This window comes from Amia ocellicauda, chromosome 23, assembly GCF_036373705.1.
Source record: "Amia ocellicauda isolate fAmiCal2 chromosome 23, fAmiCal2.hap1, whole genome shotgun sequence".
Lineage (NCBI taxonomy): Eukaryota > Metazoa > Chordata > Actinopteri > Amiiformes > Amiidae > Amia > Amia ocellicauda.
In genome coordinates this window covers 11,958,929-11,975,219 of record NC_089872.1, presented here as the reverse complement: position 1 = coordinate 11,975,219, position 16,291 = coordinate 11,958,929, and the positions used below count along the sequence as shown (strand labels likewise).

General features: G+C 37.4%; 1 protein-coding gene across 7 annotated transcripts in view; it reads left to right on the top strand.

The window, feature by feature from the left end:
- The first annotated feature begins 1,149 nt into the window (after positions 1-1,149).
- The window catches only part of kif16ba (kinesin family member 16Ba), a 101,869-nt gene continuing 86,727 nt past the window's right edge, over positions 1,150-16,291 (top strand). For all 7 annotated transcript variants that reach the window (XM_066697203.1, XM_066697202.1, XM_066697201.1 and 4 more), the window contains exons 1-12: positions 1,150-1,451; positions 4,179-4,248; positions 4,563-4,676; positions 8,446-8,562; positions 10,098-10,195; positions 11,658-11,767; positions 11,989-12,131; positions 12,670-12,838; positions 13,285-13,416; positions 13,893-14,068; positions 14,768-14,833; positions 15,198-15,257. In XM_066697203.1, the coding sequence (XP_066553300.1) occupies positions 1,405-1,451; positions 4,179-4,248; positions 4,563-4,676; positions 8,446-8,562; positions 10,098-10,195; positions 11,658-11,767; positions 11,989-12,131; positions 12,670-12,838; positions 13,285-13,416; positions 13,893-14,068; positions 14,768-14,833; positions 15,198-15,257 (1,302 nt within the window). In that variant the 5' untranslated portion in view covers positions 1,150-1,404. The remainder of the gene's footprint in view (positions 1,452-4,178; positions 4,249-4,562; positions 4,677-8,445; positions 8,563-10,097; positions 10,196-11,657; positions 11,768-11,988; positions 12,132-12,669; positions 12,839-13,284; positions 13,417-13,892; positions 14,069-14,767; positions 14,834-15,197; positions 15,258-16,291) is intronic.

Below are 16,291 nucleotides of genomic sequence, written 5' to 3'. Positions count from 1 at the left end.
TATGTTTGTAGCATATATTTCTACAAAATACTTCTAAACAAATTGACACATGCAGATAAATAATACTATCTTAAGGCATACATGTTTAAATCTAGATCAATTAAATCTAGGTCTTATTTATTTATTTATTTATTTATTTATTTATTAGCAGGTGCCATTATCCAGGGCGACTTACAAAACATACCTCTAATAGGGCTCCCAGGGTCGGTATTGTCCAGTACTGTTTCCTTTCAGGTTCGTTCCTAAAAGGTTATAGATCTTAGACCTGCTTTTAAACACTGAATGAATGATTCAGGTGCACTGAGAGTTAAGGATCAAGCCTTCATATACAGAGCATGCTTCTTATTGCTGTAAATGTATGGTTCACTTCAAAAGATTGAATACTTAAGCAGCAAAGCCAGCTAATTTTAATTTTGATCATTTCAGGCAAATCAGAATGACATAAATAGATCAAGAAGTACCTTGGCCATTCTTCAAATACATTGTGCAGAACACATACTGCAGGAAAACACCCCACCCATGGTGATTTTAAAAAAAAATGATTTAAAAACAAAAACAAGGTACCCTGTTTAAAAGGTATAGTTCAACTGTGCTCTAACTGTAATTTGTTTTTAGTGCACTACTGCAATAACCACCACAGTTTTTAAATCTGTAACCTATTATCTTATTCCTATTCCTGTCCCTTTTCTCATTGTTCATTAATCCGAAACCAAAGGTAACTTGACATGGCACAGGATCAATAAAAAAAAAAAACATAGAGGAAAGCTATAATGCTAACTCTAATCCTAATCCGTTGCCTTCCCTAACCCTGGTTAGACTTTGCAGTCTTTAACCCAAAGTCATACAGAAGAACCCAATTGTTAATCTATCTATCTATCTATCTATCTATATCTATATATATCTATATATTACAAAACTAAATTATTTTCTCTCTCATGTATATAAATTCAAATTATTGATATACATATATACATATATTAATATTTGTCTATTGTGGGATTCACATCTGTACCCTCCACACTAGCTGCCCTGTGGTCTATTAACTACTCCCGCGGTAGAGGAGGGCGGTTTGAGCAGTGATTTCTCACTTCCCTTTTTTGAAACGCGTTACTCAATTGAGGTAGTTTGTCCCTTCCCTGCTCCCGCCCTTACTTTGGTGCTTTGTCAGCTGACGACGGCAGCAGAGTTTGTGAGTTTATCCAAGGGGAGGAAAGTCTCCTAAAGCAGCTACACAATGGAGCGAAAAACAAGGAGTGAAAGCCCATAGCTGCTTCGCAACGTGTCTTTGCCCGTAGCGAAATACACAAGCGCTATTGCATCGTTGTCTTTGACTCGGTCTTTGACTTGCATCCGTCCGGCTGTATCGGTAACAGGTGAAGTGACCCACGGCGACAGGGATGTGCGATGGCATCGGTGAAAGTGGCTGTCAGAGTCAGGCCCATGAATCGGCGGTAAGTGTCAAAACCCAGTACCTGCTTTCTGCATTTATTTCAAATCGACTGCAATACACTGCCTTCCTCTCCAATGCTGTGGTTTTGCATACTGGTTATGCACACGGATGCTGTGCTTTGCAACCTGCCTCTCTTTAGTGCAGTGCATTTCTGGTATTGCCTTTCCTGTACTCCTATTAAGAAGGGATTTGGCTAATGCTGTCATTCACATTATTTATTGACATACTTTATTTATAGCAAGAGTGCCAACAGCAACCTTGCACTGGATCATAAAGTATAGCTATTCTAGAATGAGTGAAGAGTGCATTGTTGCAAATGAATGTACTAATTTACCTGATTTACATATTGAAATGGTTATTCAAAGCACTTCTTTGGGCTAGATGCCTGATCAACAAAGCAGCCCAGTCTGCTTGACCGCAGGAGGTCAGTGCTGTGGCCATGGGGCATTTAAACACAAAGTCAGATGCAGTGATTTGGGTAATGTCTTTGTGCTGCAAATACAAAGAAGGATTCAAAACACAACAGGAGAGGTGGCTGCCGGCTCTCATGCAGCCTTTTCTGCTAATGTCACAAGTTGAAAAGTGAAAGTTGCTAAATATGTACATGCTAAACACAAATATAGAATATAACATAGGCAATCGGTAAAACAATGACGTAACAAGGTTCCATAGAAGAGAGATGGACCCTAAGACCTGTAGGATTTGAGGAACTGATAAAGCAAAACAATATTAATCCTAAATCATAGTTTTTTTGCACTCTAGGAATATTTTGTGTTTCCCCCTATTGACAGAGAATTTTGCTTCTGTACTCATTTACTTAGACTGACAAAACTGTACATTTACATAGACTATATAGCCTATATTTTGGAATCACCTGTTCAAAATGACTTTACAAAATTACAAAAGTGCCAAGTCTAGAGTGTTTACCCAGTACTGTGCACACGGGACAGCTTGTGTTTGTTTTATGTGGAAAACAAGGTTGTAAATGCATCTTGTTCAAATACAGAAAGGCCCAATTGGGACTGACCCATTTGCTAGTGTTTGTATTGATTTAACCCTTGTCCACACTGAGGTCTTTTCTGTAAATTCACAGAGCATAAAAAGCATGTTCTTCTTTTATTGCTGTATTTTAATCCCATGTTTGTTCTTCCAGTTTCAGGCTTGGTTCATCCTGATATTTGTCTCGTATTGTAAACCACTCTTAAGTAAATTTCAGTAGGATATCGGCCTGTTTGCTTTTGGGATTACATAGCGAGAAAGAGAGCCTGCATGGATAGACAAAATTACAATACTGCGAACTTAAATCGTATTCACAATCAGATCAATTTATCTATTTCCCCCCCCCGAACCTTCTTTAGAAATGATAAAATAACCAATTTTTTGCTGTCCTTAATTCGTCCCCTTTTTAGTCAACTAGTAACAGCAACATGTCTCAAGTGAGTGATTAATTTGCAGATTTGGTAAAATCTGCAGTGATTACTCTCCCATTGTAGTGTGAATACATAAGTTTAAATGATGGAGATTTATTGAGATGCTCCCTGGCTTCTGCCTCAGTGCAGGCTATTGCCTATGTCTTGCTATAAACTCAAGTGCCTTATTTGATCCTCTTCTGTTGGAGTTCAGGATAGCTGAAAGAATGATGCAACAGGATCATCTGTTTCTACCGGTAAAGCAGCTTATTGTGCCTGTCTCATTAATAGCGCATTGTCAGAAGTTAGCTAGTTCAGCTGAAAACTTCCAGTCTCAATGGAGTATGGTTCATATAGAGAAGTAGGGCCTATATCCTATTTCACTGGCACCAAGGGTGTGGTGTTTTTCAATGGCTTTATTTTTATATCCTAGGATTGCCTGCAAGCACACAACATTTATATCGTCAAGTGGTTTTTATGCTGTTGTTTTCAAGGAGTATGTTTTTGCAGAAATTGCAATACTGTACTTGTTATGTTTTTCAGTAAGATCAAACCAAAAAATCAAACCCAACAAATGCACCCTTTTTTATGCAGTGCTGTTATACATGCATTTTGATATAATTTTTTGTCTTCCAGATATGTGAAGTCTTATTTTTTGCAGTGTCATCATTTTGGCTTGGTTTATCAATCACTCATGCATGTGTAAAATTGCAGAAGTATAGTGATTGACTTCAAGGCTAAATCTTATCTCATCTAGACATGGCCTGAAGTCATACTGTAATGCAGGCTGATGTTTGTTCAGTGATGTGTTAATTATTAAAGATTATTGCTGCAAAAACTGCCAGGTAGTGGTCTCATCGTTGCAGTAAGACAGAAGTGTAATACAATCAATCCCAGCTGACATTGATGCTACACTTCTCTCTTCATGGCATTGCACATTGTGTACTTTTTGTTTCCTTTTGGAAGTGATAACATTGACCCGAAGCGCACACAAAATAGTCATTTAAAAACACTTTCTGTTCTTATCATACCATTGCACCTAATTTTCAATGCAGAACTGAGAAGTGATATTCCTGGTAAATCTGGATCTGAAAACTATAACTGATATGAGATCATAGGTGATATTTGTAGGGCTGGTTTCACAGATTAAAACAGGTCTTGGACTACCCAATGTTGTTTTAGTTAGGGTACATCAAGATTAGTGCTGATTAAGGTCTGGGAAACCCCTTTAATTCTAATTATGTGCTGTGATTGAAATAATTTTCCTGTTCAGTAGACAGAATTGTTAATGTACAATATATTCTCAAATTGTGTTATAGGGAGAAGGATTTGGATGCAAAATTCATCATTCAAATGGAAGGGAACAAGACTTCTATAACAAACATAAAGGTATGCATTTTCTTTTGTCATATTATGTTTTCACAGATTCCTGTTGACTTCCAAGAAATGTCCTCCACTTACTGACCATTATCTATTAGATGAGTTAATGCTTTGTAACCTACATGATGCTTTTAAATTGGTTGCTAAAAAGGTGCTTTGTATTGAATACAATACCCAATTACATTTAACCTTTTTATATTGAACTGTGTGACTCTCAAATAGAAAAAAACAACTGTAAGCCTTATTGCATAACGGGGGAAAGAAATAAGGTAAGCTCCCCGAGGTCTAAAGACTTTGTCCATTTTATTTTTGATTCAACACAGATACCAGAAGGAATCTCGGGAGATACTGCCAGAGAAAGAATCAAAACATTCACATACGACTTTTCCTACTCCTCAGCTGATAGTAAAATCCCAAACTACGTATCTCAGGAAAGGGTACGTTTATATCTTCCCTTCCATTTCTCCTTTAACAGAGACCGTAGGACGTTGGAGTGCTGGGAAATGTGGTGCCCAATAAACTGATTTGGCATATTTTAGACGTGCATATAAACAAATATCTCTTCTGTATGTATTCCTATTATGTTGTGCAACACAAACCAAATAAAAGACTTGTTTCTGATCAGTGACCGATTTGAAATATTTGAAAGTGTATAAATCCAAAAATTATATTGTGCCCTTTTTTAAAAATGATAGACCTGAGAATTGTATCAGTAATAAATACATGATTAACTGAATGTATTTCAGAGACTGCATTGTTTGATTTATCTCCAATCAATTTAATTTACAGTCTCTGCTATAAAACCGATAATAGTTTAATGGAGAGGAGGGCTTGCTTTTCACTGAAATTTCAGCTTTGGGTTTTGGCTTGAGGGCCCCATCTACTGGCCAGATGTAGCTTACAGAAAAAAGTTTGCCAAATTATTCATCTTCTTTAAACTGTTACATTGTGTGATATATTGTTTAAATAAAAAAAGTTTTTTTCTATTAATTCATAATTATGAAAACATCTTATTGGTTTAATTCAGTAGTTTGGGTTTCTTTTGTCTAAGCCGATTATGTAGTCCAAGATAAGTTTTCACTTATCAATTGGTGTTTGGTGCAGTTTGGATTGCCAAATTTCTCCCACTTGACACATTGTTTTATGATTTTGAAGAAAATACCAACATTAAATACATTAAACATTATAGATTTGTCTCACTGGAGTTCATCAACAGCTATTTCTCAACATTTGAAATCGCATTGGTTAACTTTTTCCTGGCACCCATGCCAGAGAAACGCTTGTGTATTCTTGGCTCACTTCGCTTCTGAAGATCTGAAATACCAAATACTTGTTGTTATCTGCGAAGAATATCAATTTAACTTTTTAATTAATTCAGACTTTTTTTTTTAATTATTTTCGTACAATCTGTTTATTAAAAAAAGTGTTTGTGATGGAGTCGCTCAATTAATTAAAGCTACAGCAGAATTAAAATGCTAATAGCCTAACCTTTCAGACTCTTCCTGCTAAATATCTGAAAACTTTAATTAAAAATGTTGCTACTATTGTCTTACAGAGAACTTCACACATTCTTATGGAAGGCTGGGAAAAAAACTAAAACCCTCAGTAATGTGATTAGGGTAGAAAGCAATTATGTGGAGAAGCATAGGGCATGCTGTAACTTAGATTGAATCTATCTTGATATTGGTTTCAATTTGTATGCTATCTAAATAAAATTAAAAATAAATGTTATATATCCCCTTTGTGAACTCATTACTTGTATGTGTAAAATATTTGCATAGCCTGGTGCCATTCTTTAATACAGCTGTAGCCCTTTTTTGTTCCAACATCAGCCTTCATTATTTCTTGTAAGCCAGCATGTTGAAATAGCAATACGGTTTGAATAATTTCCTCCTTTTAATGTCTACTTGAAACCCTGCATATAAATAGGTGGCACAATTCGTTTTTATTATTTACCATTACTAAATGGAAAGCTTTCCCATGGAAGCAAACAATAACAAGAAAGTATTATTTTATTTTTAAAATAGACGCTGGCCTCTTATTCATGACTAAAATGTCCCGCAGGCACACACATTGAAGTCTTTGAACAATTGTGCTTTGTTGCTCAGGTTTAATTACTAATGAACCATTTTAAAATTGACAATATTTTAACCACTTGCTTTCTGACCTGAATTTGAAACACACAATGGGTTTTCATCATTAATATCTGGCAAAGAACAACACAAACCGGCATCTGTGAGCCGCTGATCTTTGATGATGTTTTAAAACCAATTGTATTGTATTGCCATTTGTTTTTTAATGTTTTACATGTTTTGAAGTTATTTGTCGGTTTCATTTGACAGGTCTTTAGCAGGTAATTATTTTTATATCAAACCATTCTCTTGGGTAATTTCTATTGCCACTGTAGTTTTAATGAACGCACATTCAGAAGTAAAGTCACCTTTGAAAACTTTACAGTACAGCTTGAAATGTGTGACCTTTTAGTTGTGTTTTTCAATGTGCTTTGTAGCATTAAATACATGGAAGTCGCATCAAGTGTTGGCAGGAACAATAAACGGATTCGAATGAACTATTGAGGCATTTGTTTTTGACAGGTACTGAAGACTACACTTGATTTTGGAAGCCTTGGAACTTTCAATTGTTAATTCTCCCAAATTTAGATTCTCAGACTCAATTTGCAGCATGTCATAAACAGTTGCGAATTAGTGTTGTTTCCGCAAAGAAGCGAGGCACAATATTAGATACCTGTCATCACCTTCGTGTGGAAACCTGGAATGGCCTCGATTGTTAGAGTAGTTAAGATCAGATCTGACATGCTGTTGGCACTTCAAATTGAGAAACACAGGCTCGCAAAGTGCCTGGAGAACAGATCAAAACAACGTCAATATGCAGTGCAGGTGAAACAGTTAAAAAGACAGCAAATGTTAACAACACCTTTTGATGAATGGCATAATAATAATTATATCACTAATACTACAGATGCATGTGGTTTTCTAGGTCTAAAACTGAATTTAGTTGCACACCACATAGGAAAATGTATGATTTCTTACTTATGGATACTCCATCAAAAAATGTGATTGTCACCCCTATTCTGAATTATGTTTAATATATTTACCTCTTATTTAAAAGCAAAGTGGAAGTGAAACTATAAGAGAACACATTATTTTTTTATTTGTAGAAGGGATGAATGCATAGTCATCTTGCATTCTGAAACGGACCACCACTCCTCCCTTCTCCATTAGCAGGGTATTAGAAATGTACAGAAAACTTGGTGTGAATACAGGTATTAAGAATTCTCTGAATACAACCTGTTCTGTGCCGTATAAATGCTGAGAGAGGCCCTGACGGCTGCTGGCAGAGTTTTCTATGTTGGTTGTTTTCCCCAGACTTTAATTATACACAATCAGTTTGCATTTTAACAGTTACTTGTCCATCCACCTGAATTTCAATTATGATAAATGCTTTTGGAGGTGGGCAGCTTGCATTTTAATTAGCCAGAAACCAATTTAAATGCAGCGAGCCTTACTTTTCTGTCCTATTTACATCAACAGTACGTCCTCTTTTCCGCTAACTTTCAATGCGACTGTTTGAAAAATGCAGCTGTGGGTTTGTTGTGTACAGTTTCGTTAGCCTTACCCCGCCCCATTCAGATGGCAAAAGCATGTATAAATAAATGTAGTTATTTTGAGTTGTTTTTCCTTTCTTTTCTGCCTGTTTCTGTTGCAAATTGGCACCTTTGAAACTGTGGTTTTGAGAAATTCATGGAGTAAACACAACAAGAATGGCTAAACTGTCTCACTGATCGATAGCAAGGTTTAGTCTTGGATTCCTCCTCTGTTAGGTGTAGATCATTGCTGCAAATGCTTGAGTACTTGTAGTTGTAACTCTCGGTGTATTGCTGAGTTGGCTGCTTTGTCACCATTGTAGATGAATGATTATGGGACCACCTACTATCCTACTGCTGAAGAAGTCCCCCTTTTTAAAAATGTCATTCTAAATTGTAACTTGGCTGGTCTGACTCTGCCTTTTTGTTCCTTCCCTTGTAACTAGAGGGACTGCACTTTCGGCCATATAGACTCTGAAGGATATTCAGACCGAACTTGGATTTAAATTACCATGCACGGGCTGCCCTTCACCTGCACTCTGATATGTCGTAAATCTGCGTGTGATCTATCTTTTTTTTAAATATCTTAATTGTCATTTCAGGTTTTTAAAGATCTTGGCACTGATGTGCTTAAAGCTGCTTTTGAAGGTTACAATGCCTGCGTCTTCGCCTATGGTCAGACTGGGTCAGGAAAATCCTACACAATGATGGGAAACCCGGTGAGTTAAGGGCATTTTTTTTTTTTTTTTTTAATCTCATTACCTTTCATAACAGCCACACTAGACCTAGGATTCACACATCATGACATGGTTGTTGCAGTGTGGCATTAATTTCCCTTGGTTCGATATTCTTATATAACGTACAAATGTTATAAGTTTTCTGCAAAACTGTTCAGCTTGGATTTACTTTAAACGTTCAATTAGGAATGTGCAAGAACCACTGCGAGAACATAAAACCAATCAAGGTTCACAGTTTATGGTATTGGTGAGTACGAATAACTTGATGAATAGCGAGCGATGATCCACCGCCGAATAAACAGATGTGCATCACAAGGTTCTGCGAGACGCTGCCACCTTTTCTGAGTTTTGCCACATCGTAAATAAACTCATGAAAAGCAAATGGGGTAGGAGGCCTCTGTGTGACCCTGGTGGAGATGCTGTTGAATAATAGAAAAGGCAGCGAACAGAACATGCTTGCCTGTCTCTTCGGAGGGTCGCTGGAGGAATTCAGACAGTTCTTGTTCGTTTCTTTCTCTGAAAGGCGAGAACGAAAATGGAAATGAAACTAAGGATGTCTGTGTTTTGATGACGGGGCGCTTTTCTTTCCGACACACTGCAGACATGATACTCTGGGGCTGTTTCCCTTTCCCTCAGATGTGGGTTTTCCTTGCTTGTGGCCTGAGTGAAAGTCATATTAATAACACGTGTTCATGAACTAGGTTAATTAAAAGAAAATAACCCTTCCCTGAGTGATCCTCTCATTAGTGGGAAAATAGACTGTATAATGTCAAGCCTCATCTAGTAATATAATGTCATTGTTTTCCCTGTTCACGAACAATTTTCTGCATTGTGCTTGTGTGTTCTTTTTTCAACTTTCTGCCTTTTTTCTCTTCTTCTCCCTGTGGCTCTGAACTTCTCATCTCAGCAGACACATAATTCAATGTGTCTCTTCTAACTAGTAGAATAAGTCTTCTGGTTTCAGGTTGAATTATAGTCTCCAATACAATGGCATTACACAATTCACCATAATTAAGTATCTCCGAAGCCCGTAGATGACAGGTCAAGGATTAGATAAACCTGAAGTGTGAAGCAGTCACTCACTCTCGGACTGAGTGATCGGCCCAGGGCCAGGTTGAAACGTCATTTTGAGGATGGTGTGATAGTCAGCCACAATCCTCGGTATTTGAGAAATATATGAACTGATAATTACAGTGGCTCAGACAATAAGGGAGTTCATATAAAGCCATGGCAAGCGCAGTAGTTGATATGTCAGCCTGACGTTTCGAAGGTTTCATAAAAACCCTTTAGCTTTGACATTTACAGTCATTCCTTAGGCAGTAACTTAACTCTTCCTACATTTTTCCTTTTGATTGTTGTGTTCATGTTAACAATGGGGAAAGTTTTCAACAGTCGGGCACCTAAGCAATGTATGACCTTCTGAAAGCTGCTTGAAATGTTTGTTTCTCTCAGATTTAAATAAAATACGACAAAGTAGAAGTTTATATGCATTAGTTTATTGATTTCGTCTTCTAAAGGGCGACGCAGGTTTGATCCCTCGAATATGTGAAGGGCTGTTCAGCAGGATCGCCGGCATGACGCGCTGGGACGAGGCCTCCTTCCGCACTGAAGTGAGGTGAGCATCTCCGGACGGCAGGGCCGAGCCGCGGCAAGCACTTCATCATCGTAATCTCACGCGGTGCAGCAGGCGGTGCGGCCAAACTGTTAATTACTCCGCGCGCCTGGCTTTTCCAGGAAGGACCGTACCCTCATTACCGGCCCACTCCGGAGACGCGGTTATTTAGCATGTTATAATGAGGTACAAATTAGAGTGAAGGTCACTGTAGGACGTCGTGTGGTACTACAGTGGATGCCCCTGTCAGCGCCAGCAGGATACCGGAAGCTCCTGAACTATATTGGTACGTTTCTTTGAAAAATGGGCAACTCTCGCCAGTGATCTGGATTAAGTCTTAAAAGGACTTTGAGTGTAAAGCTACAGCTCAGGTAACTTCATGTGTAGCAACAGAGATGTCCTTTGCTGATATCACATCAAGTGTGCGGCGGCTCCTTTGTGAGACAGATGGCAGCCTCACCTCCTGATTGATTTAAGCGATTAGGACATATTCTTAATCCAAAGCAGAGCAGGTGAGGAGAATTAATTATGCAATAGCCCATTACGGTTTGAGTTTGGCAGTTTGCAAGCGGAAAAGTACGATTGCTTCTCCTTGATGGTAATTTAAACTAGGCCAGACACTGCCACTGAAAGCCTGTCTTGAGATTTTTGCTCATGTTGAATGTCATCATTTAAAGTGAACCAGTATTCGCAATTCTCATAATATGTGATAGGGTTTAATAACATCTCTTAGGCCAAAAAAAAAGTACACTTTGAAACATTGCAGTAATTAAAAACTATTGGGGCACATATGTTAAAAAAAAAAAACTATTTTAATGTATGTATTAAGTTAAAGACAAGGTTTGTTTTTGTACTTCTGTCTAGTAACAGTATGTGCCTGCTGCAGAAGACAACGAGAATTACTAATGAGCAGATAGCTATAAATTATACAATTATACTTCAACATTTTCAAACAATTGAGCATAGTTTTTCACTGTCAGCATTCATGCTAATATCTGGTCACTCTGCCAATTGCCAAATAGAGATTTGCATTAGAACAATAGGGATTGGAAGCGGGAATGTACTTTTTAACTCCATTGGTATGCAAATCTAATTAGAAAAGCATGACTTATGTCTTCAAAAGTTGTTCCTAACAAGGGGGGCTTTCTGACTGGTTGGTTTTAATATCAGTGTTTAGTGTATTACAATTTCTGCCGTGTGAAGCATCAAAGCGTTTCCATTTATTTTATTGACACTGCTCATTGGAGCAAGGCTCTGGGGAGATTAGTTTGAGTTATTATATCATTTGGAGTTAAGGCTCACACAAAGATATTACTTCGCAAGGAGCTGAATTAAAGGACAGAGTAAAGGATCGTAATAAAAGATTGATGATGACTCTAGAAACGGTTAACTGGCTTCACATTCTGTTTTGCACAGCAGGCTTAAACTAGTTCTGAAAGTTTTCCTTCTCCTTTGATGTCGACAGCTACCTGGAAATCTACAATGAACGTGTCCGGGACCTGCTCAGGAGGAAGTCCACCAAAACCTATAACCTGCGAGTGAGAGAGCACCCCAAAGATGGGCCTTACGTTGAGGGTAAGATTTCATCGGATGACTGCCATGTGCAAGGGTTGAATGGAAGCTTTGTCAATTTAAACGTCAGTTGGTGCTGATGTAAAAAAGGTACTTAATTAAATATTGAGGTTCAGTTAGGAGCACCCCGAGAGACTAAATTTAAGGCCTTGTGGCAGCAAATTGCCCAGCTCTCCAATTGAGCCAGTCGAATTCCAGGAATGAATTGTTTCACAACCATGCAGATTTGTCGAAACACCTGGTTCAGAACTACAGCGACGTGGAGGAGCTGATGGAAGCTGGAAATATCAATCGAACCACCGCCAGCACAGGGATGAATGATGTCAGCAGCCGGTCCCACGCCATTTTCACCATCAACTTCACTCAGGCAAGTGGACTGAGAGGAACATGAATGCCTTCAGTGTGCAACGCACACCTTGTCGTCTCAAATGTCTGGCTCTTATGCTGTCATAGAGTATACTAATTAATGTATGACGTGGATCAGCCATATAATTGGCTAATGAGAGAGAGAGAGAGAGAGAGAGAGAGAGAGAGAGAGAGAGAGAGAGAGAGAGAGAGAGAGAGAGAGAGAGAGAGAGAGAGAGAGAATTGTGGTTCTTCAGTAAACGTTTATATATTTATTCACTTATCGCAGTCACAGGTGAGGGGATTTCGATTGCTTCAGTATAAAAAAATTATAATAATCTGAGCACCTTTTTGACCATTCTTCTGTTGCTCGCCAAATTAATTTTCAAACCCCATTTCAGAAGAAATACAAATGTTAACATTTAACATGGTAAACTGCCATCATAAATTCTTTAAACTATAGCGCTGCCCTTTTGCGGCTCTTGAGGCATTCAGTGAATTGGGCACTGTGTCGGCTCGAACTGCTCGTCCTTCACTTAATTGCGCTCTTTTGTCTCCAGGCCAAATTTGATGCTGAAATGCCCTGTGAAACAGTCAGTAAGATCCATTTGGTGGATCTGGCTGGCAGCGAGAGAGCTGATGCCACGGGTGCCACAGGTGTCAGGTTAAAAGAAGGAGGAAACATTAACAAATCTCTGGTCACACTGGGGAACGTCATATCTGCTTTAGGTCTGTATGCCTCACTTAGCAAGGCTTATTGTAGACATACATACAATTACTTAAACAACTCTTAAACACAATTTTCTGACTTATATACACAAATTAATATATTTTTTGTAAGAAACTATGTGTATATGTATGTGTATACTGTATATATTAATACCATATAAATATGCAACACAATACATGTTTTATAGATGTATATTTTATTCTCTATATTTAAAAAGTGGTTCACATGGAACAAACAGAAAACGAACACAGCACATTATTATGCATTATAAGTATTATTGCATTTGATTTGTCTGTTTTCACACAAACTTTAATGGTCTGGCTTATCTAGAGATGAAGCTTGAAGGGAGTCTTTTCAGTTGATTGATATTTAATGAATTTCTGGGCTTGATTGTGTGTTGCGATTCCTCTTCAGAAGATTTATTCGCCCTTTTTTCTCCTCGTAGCTGATTTATCTCAGGACGCTCTGAGCTCCCATGTAAAGAAGAAGCAGGTTTTTGTGCCTTATCGAGACTCTGTATTAACGTGGCTTTTGAAAGACAGTCTTGGTGGAAACTCCAAAACTATTATGATTGCAAGTAAGTGCGTCTGATTTTCTGATGCCTTTGTGTTTTTACTGCTAGTCGTGTTTGACAAAGTATGTATTTATTTACTAATTAATGAAATTAGAAATAACAGAAAAGCTTATTGGGTGTTTCTGTTGTACTCTTTGAAATTCCCTTTGACATAAAGAAGTACAGAAATAGCTATTTTTGCCCTTAAAAGTACAGCCAGAAGATAATAAACATGTTATGAATGTGTTGAAGTGTATTTTGATTTAGTAGAGCACATTGCATGTTCAATATGAGCTTTTAGAGATATTTAAGTGTACTTGAGCTGCATTCACTTGATAATTATATAACACAAAGTTATTGGAGAAAAACTGTTTTTTTGTTTTTATCATTGAATATGTTTTTTATTCCCCCATACCCTTTAAGTCTTTGTGCTGGGATATGAATACATCTCTATTGTATTATGCAAGTATTATATTGTGTTATTTGTCTTGTGTCAATAGCTGTCTCACCTGCTGACGTCAACTATGGGGAGACTTTAAGCACACTTCGCTATGCAAACAGAGCCAAAAACATCATCAACAAGCCCACCATTAATGAAGACTCCAATGTCAAACTGATCCGGGAGCTGAGAGCCGAAATAGCCAGGCTGAAAGCACTGCTAGCCCAAGGCAACCAGGTTTGTATTAATTTCATAGCGGGAATCCATAATTATACTCCAAACACAGCAAGGTTCTTTGTGCTACTGGTGCAAAATCCCCAAATCAGTTTTTAAGTCAAATGAAAAACCCCTGTTACTACTATACAGTTGATGTTTAGACGCACAGAGCTCTATTATTATTATTATTATTATTATTATTATTATTATTATTATTTATTTCTTAGCAGACACCCTTGTCCAGGGCGACTTACAAAATACAAGAGAGATACAAAGTGCAATAATACAGTGCAATTCAAGGCATAATACATTTTACAAATTCCAATTTACACAAGTGGATGTGAGATATACAGTAAACAATATATGAGGTCTTACATTCTATGAAGAATAGTCTGAAGATGAAATTAGCTCTGAGAATGAGTTTGACCGTGTTCTGTGCTCTGGATAAAAAGGCAAAAAGCAAACAAAACAGGTTTACATACTTTAAATGGTGAAATGTGGTCATTTCAGTTTGATTTGCTCTAATAAAAACCTAATACATACATGGAAAAATGATTAATCTGTACTTATTTTCTTAAGGCATAATTCAATATGTATATACATATATATTTAGCTTAATGCTATTAATTTGATTCTGTGATGCTGTATGTATTTCACAGTCTTCTGCACGTCTGTATTTGTTCTGCCAAGACCAACATATATAATTTTTTCTCCTTTCAGATTGCTCTCCTAGATTCCCCTACAGCTTTAAGTATGGAAGAAAAACTTCATCAGAACGAAGCCAGAGTAAGTAAATGTCAGTGTTTTATTAGTTACCCAAGTAATTCCCTTTTCCATATATGCTCAAAGCATTGATTTATCAAAAGATTAATTTAATTCATTATCTTGTGCTTTGGTGTATTAATTCCTCCCCTTGTTAATTCCAGCACTTAATTTAAACTAATAATAGGCTTGCACACAAGGAACTGCATTACATGACGGTTTCAGTGGAAAGTCTGCGATTGATTTTATTTTTGCAGTCATTATGCATATTAGAAAGTCCTGATTTATATCCCTTTCTGCAGTCTGGTTTTAATAGGCAAATTTAAAGCCTTATTTATTCAGTACAGTTCAATTCTTTGTCATTAATAAGCTACTTCCTGTTTGACAGGTACTAGAACTGACAAAGGAATGGACAAACAAATGGAACGAGACCCAGAACATACTCAAAGTAAGAGCATACAAGAAGTATTTGTGTAGTTGTTGATTACTAGGGAAACAATACATATTTGTGTTATCTTTAATTTATAATATTACATAATCTATTCACTCCATCTTCACATAAGCACCGTCTGTTTCCTCAAGCATCCGTATGCAGTTTTGGATGTAGGATGCATATGTTTTGCTCTGTCTTTGTAAAAAGATTTTCAATGAATACAGTTGACTTGGATCAATGACAACTGCTTTATTCATCCATTACACTGTTGCACATTTCATTTATTTTGCTTCATTAGAAAATGCCTGCTACAGATACATATTCATTCATTTTATTTAAAGAGAAGACATGCTTCATTGTCCTCTTACATCAATACTAACAGAGCCATCTTTGTTTGTTTTGTTTGCTGTGTAGCTTTTTAATGTTTTTGAACCCAGATGCTGGCTTTTCCAGTTTTACTCATTAGTCAGTTACACATACGGCTGCAAAATCATACTTTGCTTGGCCAGGCATAGCTTATTATATCCAGGAAACTGTAGCTAATTTAATCTTTAATATGATTAAGATGAACTAGCTACATGATTTTTATGACAACCCTTAAGGTGTTAAAAAAACAGTTTCAAATGAAGTGCCATTATTTCAGCGATGGTGGCCAACGGAGGCGGTTGCTGTGTGGCGCTATGACAGGGACATTGCCTTTCCAGTTTTCTGCTCATTACAAGACAGTGATGTGGTCACAGCTTTGAGCTCTAGAGCGTTATCCGTTTGTAATGAGGCCGGGATGCAAGCAGCTCTAGCAGACTTTTAACTTATTGGATGTGGTTGAAAAAACAAATCAATACTTCTTCCTTGAGCGGCCTGAGGAAACATATTGGCACAAAAGGGAATTGGTAACAACGGAACTACTGATCGGATCTTCTTGGTGTCAACCGCATGACCTTGTGAAGATTTGAAACCAAAATAGGAGAATCACAGTCAACTGGGTATCATTTACTCTTAGGAGATATGTTTGTTCATACATGTATATAATTAATTAAAGAAGTTTACTA